At 50.1% G+C, this 19,198-nt stretch overlaps 1 protein-coding gene across 4 annotated transcripts; it reads right to left on the reverse strand.

Moving 5' to 3' along the window:
* Window positions 1-8,703: 8,703 nt before the first annotated feature.
* ERGIC2 (ERGIC and golgi 2) lies at window positions 8,704-18,133 on the reverse strand. 4 transcript variants are annotated; one of them, XM_075341977.1, is made up of 14 exons: window positions 17,981-18,133; window positions 16,870-17,007; window positions 16,620-16,728; window positions 15,974-16,020; window positions 15,825-15,895; window positions 14,026-14,066; window positions 13,852-13,953; window positions 13,587-13,682; window positions 12,752-12,807; window positions 12,533-12,631; window positions 12,287-12,384; window positions 12,051-12,213; window positions 11,896-11,975; window positions 8,704-8,803 (listed from the first exon to the last, which is right to left on the reverse strand). In XM_075341977.1, exons 2-14 carry the CDS (start codon window positions 16,973-16,975, stop codon window positions 8,735-8,737), a joined length of 1,137 nt encoding a protein of 378 aa, XP_075198092.1. In that variant the 5' UTR covers window positions 16,976-17,007; window positions 17,981-18,133; the 3' UTR covers window positions 8,704-8,734. The 4 variants fall into 4 exon arrangements, with proteins under 4 accessions (XP_075198092.1, XP_075198091.1, XP_075198089.1 ...); XM_075341976.1 differs by having other exon boundaries at window positions 17,910-18,133; XM_075341974.1 differs by having other exon boundaries at window positions 17,877-18,133.
* Window positions 18,134-19,198: the final 1,065 nt, after the last annotated feature.

A 19,198-nucleotide genomic window follows, 5' to 3' on the forward strand; every position in this document is an offset into this window, starting at 1 on the left:
GTCCACTCATATAGTGACAGTTAATTAGGTATCCATGGCTACGTCCACTCATATAAAGGAAGCTAGTTAGGTATCCATGGCTACCTTCACTCATATAGTGACAGTTAGTTAGGTATCCATGACTACGTCCACTCATATTGTGATAGTTAAGTATCCATGGCTACGTCCACTTATATAGAGACAGTTAGGTATCCATGGTTACGTCCACTCATATAGTGACAGTTAGTTAGGCATCCATGGCTACGTCCACTTATATAGAGACAGTTAGGTATCCATGGCTACGTCCACTCATATAGTGACAGTTAGTTAGGTATCCATGACTACGTCCACTCATATTGTGATAGTTAAGTATCCATGGCTACGTCCACTTATATAGAGACAGTTAGGTATCCATGGCTACGTCCACTCATATAGTGACAGTTAGTTAGGTATCCGTGGCTACGTCCACTCATATAGTGACAGTTAGGTATCCATGGCTACGCCCACTCATATAGTGACAGTTAGTTAGGTATCCGTGGCTACGTCCACTCATATAGTGACAGTTAGTTAGGTATCCATGGCTACGTCCACTCATATAGAGATAGTTAGTTTGGTTTCCATGGCTACGTCCACTTATATAGAGACAGTTAGGTATCCATGGCTACGTCCACTCATATAGAGACAGTTAGTTAGGTATCCATGGCTACGTCCACTCATATAGAGATAGTTAGTTTGGTTTCCATGGCTACGTCCACTTATATAAAGACAGTTAGGTATCCGTGGCTACGTCCACTCATATAGTGAGTTAGTTAGGTATCCATGGCTACGTCCACTCATATAGTGACAGTTAGGTATCCATGGCTACGTCCACTCATATAGTGACAGTTAGTTAGGTATCCATGGCTACGTCCACTCATATAGAGATAGTTAGTTTGGTTTCCATGGCTACGTCCACTTATATAGAGACAGTTAGGTATCCATGGCTACGTCCACTTATATAGAGACAGTTAGGTATCCATGGCTACGTCCACTCATATAGTGACAGTTAGTTAGGCATCCATGGCTACGTCCACTCATATAGTGACAGTTAGTTAGGTATCCATGGCTACGTCCACTCATATAGTGACAGTTAGTTAGGTATCCATGGCTACGTCCACTCATATAGAGATAGTTAGTTTGGTTTCCATGGCTACGTCCACTTATATAGAGACAGTTAGGTATCCATGGCTACGTCCACTCATATAGTGACAGTTAGTTAGGTATCCATGGCTACGTCCACTCATATAGTGACAGTTAGTTAGGCATCCATGGCTACGTCCACTCATATAGTGACAGTTAGGTATCCATGGCTACGTCCACTCATATAGAGATAGTTAGTTTGGTTTCCATGGCTACGCCCACTTATATAGAGACAGTTAGGTATCCGTGGCTACGTCCACTCATATAGTGACAGTTAGGTATCCGTGGCTACGTCCACTCATATAGTGACAGTTAGTTAGGTATCCATGGCTACGTCCACTCATATAGAGATAGTTAGTTTGGTTTCCATGGCTACGTCCACTTATATAGAGACAGTTAGGTATCCATGGCTACGTCCACTCATATAGAGACAGTTAGTTTGGTTTCCATGGCTACGTCCACTTATATAGAGACAGTTAGGTATCCATGGCTACGTCCACTCATATAGTGACAGTTAGTTAGGTATCCATGGCTATGTCCACTCATATAGAGATAGTTAGTTTGGTTTCCATGGCTACGTCCACTTATATAGCGACAGTTAGTTAGGTATCCATGGCTATGTCCACTCATATAGAGATAGTTAGTTTGGTTTCCATGGCTACGTCCACTCATATAGTGACAGTTAGTTAGGTATCCATGGCTACGTCCACTCATATAGAGACAGTTAGTTTGGTTTCCATGGCTACGTCCAGTTATATAGAGACAGTTAGGTATCCATGGCTACATCCACTCATATAGAGACAGTTAGTTTGGTTTCCATGGCTACGTCCACTTATATAGAGACAGTTTGGTTTCCATGGCTACGTCCACTCATATAGAGGCAGTTAGTTAGATTTCCATGGCTACGTCCACTCATATAGTGACAGCTAGTTAATCGCAGTTGTAACCATGTAACCTAAGCTGCAATGCCCTGCACATGAGGTAAGAGACATGGTTATATCAGTAGAACTATACATTTCTAATTTGAACTATTTGCTATTATTATTACACCTACTACATATTGGGATAGGATCTTAGACATAGGAATACCCCTTTAAGCTGATGTTTTACATAATTCAGACTGGTTGCTATGGGCACTGTGTTCTTAGCAACCAGAAAGGTCTTCAACCAGCTAGTGTGAGGCATCATGGAGGCCGTAGCCCACCGTTAAGTCACTACTTTCTTGATAATGACAGTAAGGGCTGTTAGAACATTAACGGAAGAATCTCAGTAATCAGAGACAGACTGGTTATTATGGTTGTTAGGCAGTGTAACCATGGTAACCAGATAAAATTATTATCTCCAGTCATTACATCAGAAAGGCCATAGCCTCCAACTTTATTGCTAGTCAATGATTCTCCCCTTCAGGGGTCTCGGATAATAACAAAGGGGGTCTGTTTGATTTATCAGATCGTCAGCCCCCATAGTCAATATCAGGGACCTCTGCAAGGGAGCATTGGCAAGCAATGGGAGCTGCAGGCTGCGGCCCACCATAATATCTCTTGCGTGATGGCTGAAGATGACAATTTTGCCTGGTTGCTATGGATATGCTGCCCATAGCAACCAGTCTGTCTGACTTATCATAATGTCAACACAAGAGTGTGACAGACTGGTTGCTATGGGCTATCACTAAGGCAGTATATCCAAAGTAACCATGCAAAATTATCATCTTAAACCATCAAACGATAGGTATCATAGTGAGGCGGAGCCAATGCTCCTTTTTAGGGTCCCTGGGGGGCTGTCAGATTATGTAGCATGCCCAGTCAATATTCTGACAGACTGGTTGCTACGGGCTATCGCTACGGCAGTATATCCATAGAAACCAGGCAAAATGGTCATCTTCAACCAACACACAAGAGGTATAATAGTGAGGACTAGGCAATATACCTTTTTTGGGTCCCATGTCAATAATGAGTCAATAATCTGACAGACTGGTTGCTATAGGCGATCACTATGGCAGTATATCCATAGCAACCAGGAAAAATGGTCATCTTTAATCAACACACGAAAGGTATAGTGAGGTATAGTCAAATATTATGTTTTAGGGTCCCTGGGGGGCTGTCAGATTATATAGCATGCTCAGTCAATAATCTGACAGACTGATTGCTATGGGCTATCACTATGGCAGTATATCCATAGCAACCAGGCAACATTGTCATCTTTAACATCACACTAGAGGTATCATAGTTAGGTGAACCCAATGCTCCTTTTTAGGGTCCATGGGCGGTTCAGATTATGTAGCATGCCCAGTGGCTAATCTGACAGGCTGGTTGCTAAGGAGTCACTGTCATTATTAAGCCTTGTAGCCAGGTAGGCCGCAGCCTGCAGTTTCCTACTGCTAAGTCAGAACTGTGTTTCAGGGATCCCTGGTGACAACAAGGAGGAATGTTAGGAGTCAGAGTGGTTGCTATAGACACACTGGTTGCTAGACAATGCCTCCATAGTAACCAGGCTGAATGTTGGTAATAAAGGGGGAGTCTGGTAGGGTTAAGTGGCCACCGGACAGGGACCCCCGTAACACCTGATATAAGAGCTGAGAGGGTATTCTTTGTCGTTATGGGCAGCTCCTTCACATTTCTGCACAGGGACGCTTGTCCCGGTCCAATAAATACACGGCTCCGCTATCTAGCAGCCGGTACCAGGCGGCAGATTATAAAGCGGAGAGAAGGTAAACATGTCTGTGTACAGGGCCCCGCTCCCCTGTCCCTGCACACGTCCCCCGGGGTCTCTGAGGTGGAGGCGGCTGCTGACCACGTACCACAAGTGGTTATGAAGGAGAGAGGGAAAAATCCACAAGTATCTGCTGTGCTCACTCGAGACTGAGAAACCCAAACACAGCGACCGCAGCGAGCGCCACTCACTAAGTGTGTGCGAAGGAGACAGGCTGAGCTAGTGCACGTGCCGCCGAGCGTGGCGAGGGGCAGCGTCACCGGCGTCTGGTACATAACTGGACGTCATTGTGTTACGGATTTACACTGGTTAATTGGTGCTTGTTCACACAGACGAATGCACAATAATGGAGACCGAGCGATCGCTAGTGCAATCAGCACGGTATCGGCAGCACAACACACTCCCTGTTTACACAGGGCAATATGCTGCCGAGCATGGCGGGAGGGAAGCATCACCGGCATCTTGCATAACTGGACATCATTGTGTCGCGGATTGACACTGGTTAATCGGTGCTTGGTCACACAGCGAATGCACAATAATGGAGACAGGCTGAGCTAGTGCACGTGCTGCCGAGCGTGGCGAGGGGCAGCGTCACCGGCGTCTCTTACGTAACTAGACGTCATTGTCTCACGGATTTACACTGGTTTTCGGCACTTGGTCACTCAGCCGAATGCACAATAATGGAGACAGAGCGATCGCTAATGCAATCAGTACGGTATCGGCGTGCACGCCATGTTTACACAGGGCAATGTGCTGCCGATAACGAGAATCGTAGAATCAATATTTGACCTATGTAAATATGCCGGTAATCCCCCAATGCTGGTATGAAAATCATCATCGGCAGCACATCGCCCTGTGTAAACATGGAATGTGCTGCCGATTACGTACTGACCATCTCGTAGAAAGGGGCCACGTCTCTCTATAAGCAGAAGACTCCACGACCACGGCCGGTCGCCTCGATCCGTTTTGCACGTCAGTCCCTAATGACCAGTGCGCTGAAGTACGACGTGCCTCGAGAATTTAGCGCATCTTTCAGTTGCCCGGCGCCGTACGCCAGTCGTTGACTAGAGTACAGTAGTGTTACAATTTACATTTTTGTGGCATAGATTACAATGAATTTCCCAGATGCGCTCTGCTGCACCCCGTCCTCGCTCAAAGCGCCCCAACTTTTTGAAAAGTTTGTGCAACTGGTGTCAAATCGGCAAAATGTGCAACAGTCCAAACAGTTTAACAATATTCCAGCAGAAAATGCTTGATGCATTGGGCCACGAATCTACGGAAATATGTAGGGATTGCTTAAAGGGTAACAATCCAATTTAGCAAGTTAAGATGCCCTGGCGGCCTGTAAGTTTATTGCATATTGTTGCACATCGCAGACTACCTGCTTTGTGTGCATGATATTGGACGCTCTTGCTCCATTTTAGTGAGTGTGCATGTAGGGGTCGGCTGAACAGGAAGCCTGCGAGTTACAGCGTCAGGAAGGGGCGTGGTTTTGTCAACCACTGCTGTACTCCAGGAACACGCGGCAGTAGTTGTTACGGTCACCCTATGCCTCATACCAGGCAGAGATGGCATCACTGCCTCGTGTCATTCAGGCCAATGTCACCTAATATGTCTGCCTCCGTGGAGTCGATGGAGACCTTTGAGTGGGGTGGTTGTGCCCCTTTAATAGCGCACTGCCGATGCCTCTCCCTGAGATGTAGAGCAGCGATGGGCGAGATGTAGAAGTTGTATAAAAAGGCCCATAAACCACTCATGCCCTCGTAAATCGTTCTTGACGACTTCATAGAGGTGCAGCCGGCACAGATCCGGCTAATATGAGACACGGGCACAGAAAGCAATCAGTATAATCTAAATATTGTCACATCGATGGAGGAGAAAGAAGATTCAGGACGAGGCTGAAAGCGCCTACAACGGGCATGTCAGCATCACAACCCCACCACAATGGACGGCGGTCTGTCCGATTAACCATATCACGTGGACGGTGCGTGCTACACCCACCTGGAGAAGAGGAGGAACCAGGACACACTATGTGACAATCAGGGGAGGCAGAATACCACCCACCTAAACATTACACAGTGCTAAGTACGGTGGGGACCCTAATGCCAGCAGGATAATAGCCGATACGGTACAGAGATAAGGGGCAACAAGACACAGACCAAGATGAAGACTTTTACCAATTACATCAGTCATCTGTGGGACGCTCGGAGTACAAGAGTCCGATCCACGGAGGCCACAGCAGCACACAACTTACAAGGATCAGCTGCCAACATCATGTAATATCACAGGACTACAGCAGACATCTATGAGCGTTCAGGTCTTCACAGGTCAGAAGCGTCTTGGGGGTACTCTTGTATTCCTATACGCTATGCAATATTAGGGAATTGGACTATTGCTCATCTCTGAACACTTCTGTGTACACCACTGAACATTTACCAAGAAATGCAGGAACATAAGCTCCAAATGTGCGGCACAAAACAGATACATAAGATCCTGTCTGCAGTCACCACTAGGGGGAGCTCCCTGTATACAGAGATACATGATAAGATCCTGTCTGCAGCCACCACTAGGGGGAGCTCCCTGTATACAGAGATACATGATAAGATCCTGTCTGCAGCCACCACTAGGGGGAGCTCCCTGTATACAGAGATACATGATAAGATCCTGTCTGCAGCCACCACTAGGGGGAGCTCCCTGTACACAGAGATACATGATAAGATCCTGTCTGCAGCCAACACTAGGGGGAGCTCCCTGTATACAGAGATACATGATAAGATCCTGTCTGCAGCCACCACTAGGGGGAGCTCCCTGTATACAGAGATACATGATATGATCCTGTCTGCAGCCACCACTAGAGGGAGCTCCCTGTATACAGAGATACATGATAAGATCCTGTCTGCAGCCACCACTAGGGGGAGCTCCCTGTATACAGAGATACATGATAAGATCCTGTCTGCAGTCACCACTAGGGGGAGCTCCCTGTATACAGAGATACATGATAAGATCCTGTCTGCAGCCACCACTAGGGGGAGCTCCCTGTATACAGAGATACATGATATGATCCTGTCTGCAGCCACCACTAGGGGGAGCTCCCTGTATACAGAGATACATGATAAGATCCTGTCTGCAGCCACCACTAGGGGGAGCTCCCTGTATAGAGATACATGATAAGATCCTGTCTGCAGCCACCACTAGGAGAAGCTCCCTGTATACAGAGACATAAGATCCTGTCTGCAGCCACCACTAGGGGGAGCTCCCTGTATACAGAGATACATGATAAGATCCTGTCTGCAGCCACCACTAGGGGGAGCTCCCTGTATACAGAGATACATGATAAGATCCTGTCTGCAGCCACCACTAGGGGGAGCTCCCTGTATACAGAGATACATGATAAGATCCTGTCTGCAGCCACCACTAGGGGGAGCTCCCTGTATACAGAGATACATGATAAGATCCTGTCTGCAGCCACCACTAGGGGGAGCTCCCTGTATACAGAGATACATGATAAGATCCTGTCTGCAGCCACCACTAGGGGGAGCTCCCTGTATACAGAGACACATGATAAGATCCTGTCTGCAGCCACCACTAGGGGGAGCTCCCTATATACAGAGACACATGATAAGATCCTGTCTGCAGTCACCACTAGGGGGAGCTTCCTGTATACAGAGATACATGATATGATCCTGTCTGCAGCCATCACTAGGGGGAGCTCCCTGTATACATAGATACATGATAAGGTCCTGTCTGCAGCCACCACTAGGGGGAGCTCCCTGTATACAGAGATACATGATAAGATCCTGTCTGCAGCCACCACTAGGGGGAGCTCCCTGTATACAGAGATACATGATAAGATCCTGTCTGAAGCCACCACTAGGGGGAGCTCCCTGTATACAGAGATACATGATATGATCCTGTCTGCAGCCACCACTAGGGGGAGCTCCCTGTATACAGAGATACATGATAAGATCCTGTCTGCAGCCACCACTAGGGGGAGCTCCCTGTATACAGAGATACATGATATGATCCTGTCTGCAGCCACCACTAGGGGGAGCTCCCTGTATACAGAGATACATGATAAGATCCTGTCTGAAGCCACCACTAGGGGGAGCTCCCTGTATACAGAGATACATGATAAGGTCCTGTCTGCAGCCACCACTAGGGGGAGCTCCCTGTATACAGAGATACACATCTACTTGTGAAATCAGTGTAATCCTGAACTTGGCCTGTGGTGGCACTGCAAATCAAACACTTGCCCACCATGGGTTGCAGCTGATCGTGGCGATCCATGTAGATGGACCTGCTGTGATCAGCTTACTGCAGGAGCCTTGTGAGGTGCTGTCTATAGGAGGAACCCCTCTTAAATCCCCCTTCTCCTCTCTGCAGAGTATTATGTAAGTTACGCTGCATCCACAGTGGGAGAGGGAGCGCGGCCACAGTGGGGGGGGATGCAGCCACGGGGGGGGGGGGTTTTGCGGCCACAGTGGGGGGCGAGAGCGTCCCTCCGTAGCTCGGCATGTGATGACACTATGCAGTACAGTGTTGCAGAGGACATGTATATTACGGTTATTATAGTCAGTATACTTGAGGCTTTCGGAGGTGAACAGCGCCATCTAGTGCACAGAAGCAACATCACACATCTTTAATGAGGAGACCGGCCCTTACTGTTGTTACATGGGCCATGTCAAGCACACAAGGGTTTCTATCAACACCCAGCTTTTCCAAGCTCCTGAACAGCACAAATGTCCATCTATCGTGTGTAATGACACCCAGGACAACCATCTTCATACAAGGAAATGTACGGAGTATCCCTGAATAAGCAAACAACAGAGCCGGATGTGTAAAACAGCGGAAGATAGGTTTATTCTGATCATAGAGGGTCCGGAGCGGGGGTCTCTGCACTGTGATTGGAGGAGAGGAGGTTCTGGACGTGATTCTCCTGTAAAAAAAATAAATAAATAGAAATCACCATTTCTGAGTATTCGATTTCTCCCCAGCAGCGGTGTTCATAACCTGGATGAGCAGACTCGGCACTATGTAACCTGTCAGGACTTGCTGGGAGTTGTAGTTGGAGCCAGATGTTGGGGATTAATCCTGACGATTATATCGCTGTGGCGCCATCTAGTGTTACCATTGAAAGAAGCAGCAATGTGGATGGAAGGCTCATTTAGCTGCAGATTGTTCTTTCTGTGAGGGGATAAGGGGGGGATGCTGCTGCAGAATCTCTCCCTCAGTGTCAGGGCATGGGAGGGGAGGATAGGTGAGGAAAGGGGGGAACATCCCCTGTGTGCCCGCTTTAAACGTATCAATCGCAGATCAAATGACCACCGATCGGCCACGTGTAGGCAAAGTGGCATGCTGTGAGGGGAGGAGTGGGATAACATTACAGGGACAGCCGGCATACTGTGAGAGGGGAGGAAGAGGATGACATTACAGAGACAGCCGGCATGCTGTAAGTGGGGATGAGGGTGCACATTACAGTGACAGCCGGCATGCTGTGAGTGGGGAGGAGGAACCACATTACAGTGACAGCCGGCATGCTGTGAGTGGGGAGGAGGAACCACATTACAGTGACAGCCGGCATGCTGTGAGTGGGGATGAGGAGGATCACATTACAGTGACAGCCGGCATGCTGTGAGTGGGGATGAGGAGGATCACATTACAGTGACAGACGGCATGCTGTGAGTGGGGAGAGGAGGGTCCACATTACAGTGACAGCCGGCATGCTGTGAGTGGGGAGGAGGGACCACATTACAGAGACAGCCGGCATGCTGTGAGTGGGGAGGAGGGACCACATTACAGTGACAGCCGGCATGCTGTGAGTGGGAAGAGGAGGGTCCACATTACAGTGACAGCCGGCATGCCGTGAGTGGGGAGGAGGGATCACATTACAGTGACAGCCGGCATGCTGTGAGTGGGGAGGAGGGATCACATTACAGTGACAGCCGGCATGCTGTGAGTGGGGAGGAGGAGGGTCCACATTACAGTGACAGATGGCATGCTGTGAGTGGGGAGAGGAAGGTTCACATTACAGTGACAGCCAGCATGCTGTGAGTGGGGAGGAGGGACCACATTACAGTGACAGCCGGCATGCTGTGAGTGGGGAGAGGAAGGTTCACATTACAGTGACAGCCGGCATGCTGTGAGTGGGGAGAGGAAGGTTCACATTACAGTGACAGCCGGCATGCTGTGAGTGGGGAGAGGAAGGTTCACATTACAGTGACAGCCGGCATGCTGTGAGTGGGGAGGAGGGATCACATTACAGTGACAGCCGGCATGCTGTGAGTGGGGAGAGGAAGGTTCACATTACAGTGACAGCCAGCATGCTGTGAGTGGGGAGGAGGGACCACATTACAGTGACAGCCGGCATGCTGTGAGTGGGGAGAGGAAGGTTCACATTACAGTGACAGCCGGCATGCTGTGAGTGGGGAGAGGAAGGTTCACATTACAGTGACAGCCGGCATGCTGTGAGTGGGGAGGAGGGACCACATTACAGTGACAGCCGGCATGCTGTGAGTGGGGAAGAGAAGGATCACATTACAGAGACAGCCGGCATGCTGTGAGTGGGGAGGAGGAAGGACCACATTACAGTGACAGCCGGCATGCTGTGAGTGGGGAGGAGGAGGGATCACATTACAGTGACAGCCGGCATGCTGTGAGTGGGGAGGAGGGATCACATTACAGTGACAGCCGGCATGCTGTGAGTGGGGATGAGGAGGGATCACATTACAGTGACAGCCGGCATGCTGTGAGTGGGAAGAGGAGGGACCACATTACAGTGACAGCCGGCATGCTGTGAGTGGGAAGAGGAGGGTCCACATTACAGTGACAGCCGGCATGCTGTGAGTGGGAAGAGGAGGGTCCACATTACAGTGACAGCCGGCATGCTGTGAGTGGGGAAGAGGAGGGACCACATTACAGTGACAGCCGGCATGCTGTGAGTGGGGAGGAGGAGGATCACATTACAGTGACAGCCGGCATGCTGTGAGTGGGGAGGAGGAAGGACCACATTACAGTGACAGCCGGCATGCTGTGAGTGGGAAGAGGAAGGTTCACATTACAGTGACAGCCGGCATGCTGTGAGTGGGGAGGAGGAGGATCACATTACAGTGACAGCCGGCATGCTGTGAGTGGGAAGAGGAGGGTCCACATTACAGTGACAGCCGGCATGCTGTGAGTGGGGAGGAGGAGGGACCACATTACAGTGACAGCCGGCATGCTGTGAGTGGGGAGGAGGAGGATCACATTACAGTGACAGCCGGCATGCTGTGAGTGGGGAGGAGGAGGATCACATTACAGTGACAGCCGGCATGCTGTGAGTGGGGAGGAGGAAGGACCACATTACAGTGACAGCCGGCATGCTGTGAGTGGGAAGAGGAAGGTTCACATTACAGTGACAGCCGGCATGCTGTGAGTGGGGAGGAGGAGGATCACATTACAGTGACAGCCGGCATGCTGTGAGTGGGAAGAGGAGGGTCCACATTACAGTGACAGCCGGCATGCTGTGAGTGGGGAGGAGGAGGGACCACATTACAGTGACAGCCGGCATGCTGTGAGTGGGGAAGAGGAAGGTTCACATTACAGTGACAGCCGGCATGCTGTGAGTGGGAAGAGGAGGGTCCACATTACAGTGACAGCCGGCATGCTGTGAGTGGGGAGGAGGAGGGATCACATTACAGTGACAGCCGGCATGCTGTGAGTGGGGAAGAGGAGGGACCACATTACAGTGACAGCCGGCATGCTGTGAGTGGGGAGGAGGAGGGACCACATTACAGTGACAGCCGGCATGCTGTGAGTGGGGAAGAGGAAGGTTCACATTACAGTGACAGCCGGCATGCTGTGAGTGGGAAGAGGAGGGTCCACATTACAGTGACAGCCGGCATGCTGTGAGTGGGGAGGAGGAAGGTTCACATTACAGTGACAGCCGGCATGCTGTGAGTGGGGAGGAGGCCGCAGTAGATCGCATTGCAGCCCCCCCACCTCTAAGTCCCATGTTGTGAATGGAGTGTCCGTGTCGCAGATGACACTCACCTCATGAGGTCTGTAAACTCCAAGCTTGAAACGGCAGCAAACTACATCCACAAAAAACTCGGCCAGTCCGTGGATCATCCCTGAGAAGAAAACACAACCAATAAAAAAAAATAAAGTGCAAACCCAGCCCCCCCCGGCAGTGCCTAAGGACGCACCAGTGGTGGTGAATATACCCCCAATAATACCGCAGAGACGGATGAGAAACTTCCACAGGGGCATGTGGTCCTCCGTCACGGTCACCATTAACGAGCTGATGTCATACTTCATAAATATCCCCGACACTCCGTGGCTGCCGGTGGCGTGGTTTATCACGCGCTCCTATAGCGGCACAATGTAGGCAGTGAGTGGAGGGTTTATTACAAGCTGTGATGTCATCAGCAATTGCTCTCACCCGCTCTGTCACCGAGAACTGGTGCGTGTCCCCGTGGACCTTGTGCGTGTTCAGTTTGGTCGGGACGATAGTGATGAAATACTGGTACATCTGGTTACCTGCGAAAGAGAGGAGAGAGGTCACCGGGCGTCCGGGGGACGACGCCTCGCCGGGAGATGAAGAGTTAATCACTAATCTCCCGTACGTTGCATACTACATAAGTGCATAGCAGCTGTATACAAAGACTGGAAAATGGGGTGCACTTACTTTCGTCTGCTATTTTTTCCGTTCCATCCAAGGGGTTGATGATTCCTGGCAGAACTTCCCCAAAGGACAAGTGATCGATGCGATGAGAGAAATTATAACCTAAAGGAGAAGAAAAACCTGCGAATTCTGATAATCCGACAACAGGCGGCCGACAGCAAGAGCTGAACTCGAAATTCTGCAGGATTTCTAAAGAAGCGTTTGCTTTAATAATATACTCACTGTCGTGGCTCACGAGGGCGGCCAAATGTGCGTGACCCCTGGGGTGTGGGATAGCTCTACACGGTAAGCAAAGTACAGTATGTAATGAATCAACACATTCATAATATACGTACACAGCAGAATAGTGAGTGCAGCTCTGGAGTATACAGGATGTAACACACAGTGACTGCACCAGCAGAATAGTGAGTGCAGCTCTGGAGTATAATACAGGAGGTAACTCAGGATCAGTAATGTAATGTATGTACACAGTGACTGCACCAGCAGAATAGTGAGTGCAGCTCTGGAGTATAATACAGGAGGTAACTCAGGATCAGTAATGTAATGTATGTATACAGTGACTGCACCAGCAGAATAGTGAGTGCAGCTCTGGAGTATAATACAGGAGGTAACTCAGGATCAGTAATGTAATGTATGTACACAGTGACTGCACCAGCAGAATAGTGAGTGCAGCTCTGGAGTATAATACAGGAGGTAACTCAGGATCAGTAATGTAATGTATGTATACAGTGACTGCACCAGCAGAATAGTGAGTACAGCTCTGGAGTATAATACAGGAGGTAACTCAGGATCAGTAATGTAATGTATGTACACAGTGACTGCACCAGCAGAATAGTGAGTGCAGCTCTGGAGTATAAATACGGGAGGTAACTCAGGATCAGTACAGGATATGTAATTAATGTATGTACACAGCTGAATAGTGAGTGCAGCTCTGGATTATGATGCATTATGGGTAATTAAGGTCCAGGCACACAGGGGAGCTCAGGGCCCGGCCGCACATGTACATGATCTGTGACCGATCCCTCGTGGATCCCTCACTCGTTACAGAATAACATACTTGCCCACAGTGATGTGGAAGTTTCCGGCCACTTTATTGATATCGAGGTGCCCGTGGATCCGGCAGGCGCTGGGCGGCTCAGACGGGGAATCTTCCCTAAGAAGCAGAGGAGACGCTGCAGTCGTTATGTAGCAATACTGTAATGCTCCCACATAACGCCGCCATATCTACTCCCAGTGTAAAATGCCATACAGTGCAGCAAAACGATAGCTAAAAAGTCCAGACCCACGAGGGGCAGAGCCTGAGGGCGCCCGTGCCGTCTCACCTGGGGGGCAGGGCGGTGACCGAGCTCCTCATGGCGCTCTTGAAAAGGAGGTCCTGCAGCGACGCCTCCTCCTGGAGTCTGTTCTGAATCTGCTGCAGCATCCTGAACACAAAGAAACGTTCACGACACCCAACATGGCGGACGCCGCCCCCCCCCCGAACCCCTGTACCTCACCTCTGCCACTGCCGCTGCACAGGAGACAACTCGAATACCACCTGCAAGACACAAGACACGGTCAGGACGACGTGTGCATACATGATTGAGGCAGCGCTGCCGTCCTCTGCTGCCGCCGATCATAGGGGCAAACACATACACTACAGCTCAAAAGTTTGGGGTCACCCGGACAATTGTCTTTTCCATGAATAATCCTACTTGTATTTATCAGATGAGTTATATAATGAATAGAGAAGATCGTCCGGACAGTGACGAGGGGAGAAATAAGGATTGTTACGTGAAATAATAATTTCTCTTCACACTTGGCTTTCGTCACAGATCGCTTCTTTGCACAATTCCAGCTTTGCAGACCTTTGGCATTCTAGGTGTTAATTTGCGGGGATAATCTGGAGATATCCCCCCCCAATGCTTCCCCCCACAAGTTGGATTGTCTTTATGAACACTTTTTGCTGCTCCCACTACAGCTCTATAGGGTTGAGGTCTGGTGACTGGGCCGCTCCATTACAGATAGATACCAGCTGCCGCCTTCTTCCCTAAATAGTTCATGCATAATTTGGAGGTGGCTTTGGGTCATTGTCCTGTTGTAGGATATAATTGGCTCCAATCAAGCACTGTCCACAGGGTATGGCATGGCGTTGTAATATGGAGTGATAGCCTTCCTTATTCAAAATCCCTTTTACAAATCTCCCACTTTACCAGCACCAAAGCAACCCCAGACCATCACATTACCTCCACCATGCTTGACAGAAGGCGTCAGGCAGTCTTCCAGCATCTTTTCAGTAGTTCTACGTCTCACAAATGTTCTTCTGTGTGATCCAAACACCTCAGACTTCGATTCATCTGTCCATAACACTTCTTTCCAATCTTCATCTGTCCAATGTCTGTGTTATTTTGCCCATATTAACCTTTTACTTTTATTAGCCAGTCTCAGATATGGCTTTTTCTTTGCCCCTCTGCCCTGAAGGCCGGCATCCCGGAGTCACCTCTTGTAGACGGTGACACTGGTGTTTTGCGGGTGCTATGTAATGAAGCGGCCAGTTGAGGACCTGTGAGGTGTGGATTTCTCACACTAGAGCCTCTAATGTCCTTGTCTTGTTGCTCAGTTGTGCAGCGCGGCCTCCACTTCTCTCTACTCTGGTTACAGCCTGTTTGTGCTCTCCTCTGAAGGGAGTAGTACACACCGTGGTAGGAAATCTTCAGTTTCTTGGCAATTTCTCGCATGGAATATCCTTCATTTCTAAGAACAAGAATAGACTGTCGAGTTTCACATGAAAGTTCCCTTTTTCTGGACATTTTGAGAGTTTAATGGAACCAACAAATGTAATGCTCCAGATTCTCAACTGGCTCAAAGGAAGGTCAGTTTTATAGCTTCTCTAATCAGCAAAACGGTTTTCAGCTGTGCTAACATACTTGCACAAGGGTTTTCAAGGGATTTCTAAACATCCAATAGCCTTCTAACACAGCAAACACAATGCACCATGAGAACACTGGAGCGGTGGTTGTTAAATGGGCCTCTATACACCTATGTAGATATTGCATTAAATACCAGACGTTTGCAGCGAGAAGAGTCATTACCACATGACAATGTACAGAGGGGATTTCTGGGTAATTTAATGTTGGCTTCATTGAAGAAAAAATAAATAAATAAGGAAATATCTAAGTGACCCCCAAACTTTTGAATTGTAGTGTATCAGACACCCCAGTAATATTGAGGCGACAGTCGGGGGCTGGAAAATAAACCTCCATCTCCGGTCGCCCTGCGGTGCCCCCACACATAGTTAGATGTGCGTTCCGCTCACCGGCTCGTAAACCAGTCCTTCCGCGGACGTCACCATGGTCTCCGCCAGATCCAGGACATCGGCGCCGACATCTGAAGGGGGAGAATATATGAGAAGCAGCGGAGGGAGGAGCAGCCACGACGCCACCCGCAGGCCCAGGGAAAACTTACACTGACACCTCATGGCCACCGTGATGTCGATGTTCAGCCGCAACTTACTGGAAAGGAGAAAATAAAAAAAAATTAGGAAAAGCTCCTCGACTCCCGCCACATACATATATGGGTACATGTCCGGCCGATGAGTGTTGGGGCCTGTAGAGTCTCCATACCCTGGACCCGCCGTACACCGGGAACACCCCACCCGATATGATGGGATCCTCTGACCCAATCATCTACTCATCGTGAGTTGACCCTTGTCACTCGGACCCTTACTCTGCCCCCAAAACATCAACTGCAAGAGCTGACTGACCACTGCTGAGGTTATATCGAGCGCCATTGTCACCGGTCGGTGCTTTTACTGTTATGGTGGATCAGTGTAGACAGCGGCACACACAGGAGACCCTTCCCTGCACTCTGCTGCCCCCGGTGTCAGATCAGCGTAATTACACCATGAGGATCAGTATAGACAGCGGCACACAGGAGACCCCTCCGGTGACATCTCCTGTGTTCTGCTGCCCCCGGTGTCAGATCAGCGTAATTACACCATGAGGATCAGTATAGACAGCGGCACACAGGAGACCCCTCCGGTGACATCTCCTGTGTTCTGCTGCCCCCGGTGTCGGATCCGCGTAATTACACCATGAGGACCGGTAACCACCTGGTGAAGTCTTTGTCCACCTCGTAGTCGTATCTCATCCACGTGTCGCGATACACAAGGAACTCCAGGACTGTGAGGACGGCCATGACGGAGAACGCCAGGAGAGACACTGGGAAGAGAGGGGGGTGAGGTACAATGACAAAGTGTAGAAACCCCGACACAACACCACAGGTGACAGGAATCAGCCGCTCCTCGGGACTGGCCCTGTATAACTCTAGAGGCCTCCAGAAGATCAGAGTCGCTCACGTACCCGTCCCCCTACTTGCTGACGTTTCTACGTAGCTGTCGGGCACTTTCGGGAAAGCATCGAGCTCCTTCACCAGGGTCAGCGTCCTCTTGCGGTTCAGTCGCCTCATCTTCCAGACTCAGGCGCCCACCGATGACCGACCTGCAGCAACCAGAGCACAGCTGTAGTGTCAGTGGTAAGGGGGAGCGGCACAGCACCAGTGCAGTGTGGGGGAAATAGGGCACAGGTCGGCATCAGGGGCACAGTATAGCAGCTATTACTGGCAGATATCACAGGCCCCGTTGCGCCGCACTCACCCTCCTCCCCGGGGCCCCGTTGCGCCGCACACACCCTCCTCCCCGGGTTCCCGTTGCTCCGCTCTCACCCTCCTCCCCGGGTTCCCGTTGCTCCGCTCTCACCCTCCTCCCCGGGTTCCCGTTGCTCCGCTCTCACCCTCCTCCCCGGGTTCCCGTTGCTCCGCTCTCACCCTCCTCCCCGGGTTCCCGTTGCTCCGCTCTCACCCTCCTCCCCGGGTTCCCGTTGCTCCGCTCTCACCCTCCTCCCCGGGTTCCCGTTGCTCCGCTCTCACCCTCCTCCCCGGGTTCCCGTTGCTCCGCTCTCACCCTCCTCCCCGGGTTCCCGTTGCTCCGCTCTCACCCTCCTCCCCGGGTTCCCGTTGCTCCGCTCTCACCCTCCTCCCCGGGTTCCCGTTGCTCCGCTCTCACCCTCCTCCCCGGGTTCCCGTTGCTCCGCTCTCACCCTCCTCCCCGGGTTCCCGTTGCTCCGCTCTCCCCCTCCTCCTCGGGTTCACGTTGCTCCGCTCTCCCCCTCCTCCTCGGGTTCACGTTGCTCCGCTCTCACCCTCCTCCCCAGGCTCCCGTTGCTCTGCTCTCACCCTCCTCCCCGGGTTCACGTTGCTCCGCTCTCACCCTCCTCCCCAGGCTCCCGTTGCTCTGCTCTCACCCTCTTCCCCAGGCTCCCGTTGCTCCGCTCTCACCCTCCTCCCCAGGCTCCCGTTGCTCCGCTCTCACCCTTTTCACAGGCTCCCGTTGCTCCGCTCTCACCCTCCTCCCCAGGCTCTGGGCCGTGCTTTCAGCTGTGACAGCGCTCCCTCTATCCAGCAGGGGGCGCTCACGTTTTCCCGCTCCCCGGATCCAGGTGACAGAGACCCCGGCACTTGTGTCCCGGATCATCCCTGAGACGTGTGTCTGGCGTCACTTCCGGCCTCGTCAGCGCTGTTTATCTCCGGTTTCATTATCTTCGCTGCCTCCAAGACGCTTTACAGCCGCAGAAACAGGAAAGTGAAACGGTCTACAAGAAAATGGCGGCCGCGCTGAGTGTTCGGAGTTTTGTTGCTAAGGGGCGTGTCTAGTTGCCATCACGTGAATTTGAATAAACAATTTGATTGGTAATGGCTGGTTCCTCACATGATGCACTTTAGGCGCCATGATTGTTCAGGGCAGGTCGCGCTATAGTCCAAATATGATGTTCAATTCTTGTATAGCTCCTGTCAGGTTTAGGCGGGAAAGTGTTGAGGAAGGGCAGAGTGAGTATTATTTTTCTTCATAAGGTATAATATACAAGAAGGCGGCCGAACAGGACTCTCACTGTCGTTGCCACGTCACAGGCCTCGTCGCTCATAGCAACGCAGCCGTGTAAAGTCCACCATCACCACAGAACTTCGTCAACATAATGACCATATGAGGGCTTATTTTGTTGTTTTTTAGGGAGAAGTTTTTATTTTTGTCAGACGCTGTTCACTTTACCAAATAATGTACTGGAAAAGGAGAAACAAAATCCAACTGCCGTGAAAAGGAGAAACAAAATCCAACTGCCGTGAAAAGGAGAAACAAAATCCAACTGCCGTGGAAAGGAGAAACAAAATCCAACTGCCGTGAAAAGGAGACACAAAATCCAACTGCCGTGAAAAGGAGACACAAAATCCAACTGCCGTGAAAAGGAGACACAAAATCCAACTGCCGTGAAAAGGAGACACAAAATCCAACTGCCGTGAAAAGGAGAAAAAAAAGTAAAATTCTACTGTTGTTTTTGGGTTTTGCTTTTCCAAAATTTATTGTGCTCCAAAAGTGACCCTACAATATGATTCTTCCGGTCGGTACGGTTATAACAATACCAAACTTGTCATTGGTGACAATGTAAAAAAAGGTGAATCCAGTCAGCAACCAATGTCAGGTAGCAGACGCAAAAGCCAAACAATATTTTAGGGTGTATAAAAAGAAAATCCCCGGACCCCAGCGTATTGTTACCCCTCTATAAATCACTTGTAAGGCCACATCTAGAATATGGGATCCAGTTTTGGACTCAACATTTTAAAAAGGATATTGGGAAGTTG

The sequence above is a fragment of the Anomaloglossus baeobatrachus genome, chromosome 4 (assembly GCF_048569485.1).
Source record: "Anomaloglossus baeobatrachus isolate aAnoBae1 chromosome 4, aAnoBae1.hap1, whole genome shotgun sequence".
NCBI classification, from domain to species: domain Eukaryota; kingdom Metazoa; phylum Chordata; class Amphibia; order Anura; family Aromobatidae; genus Anomaloglossus; species Anomaloglossus baeobatrachus.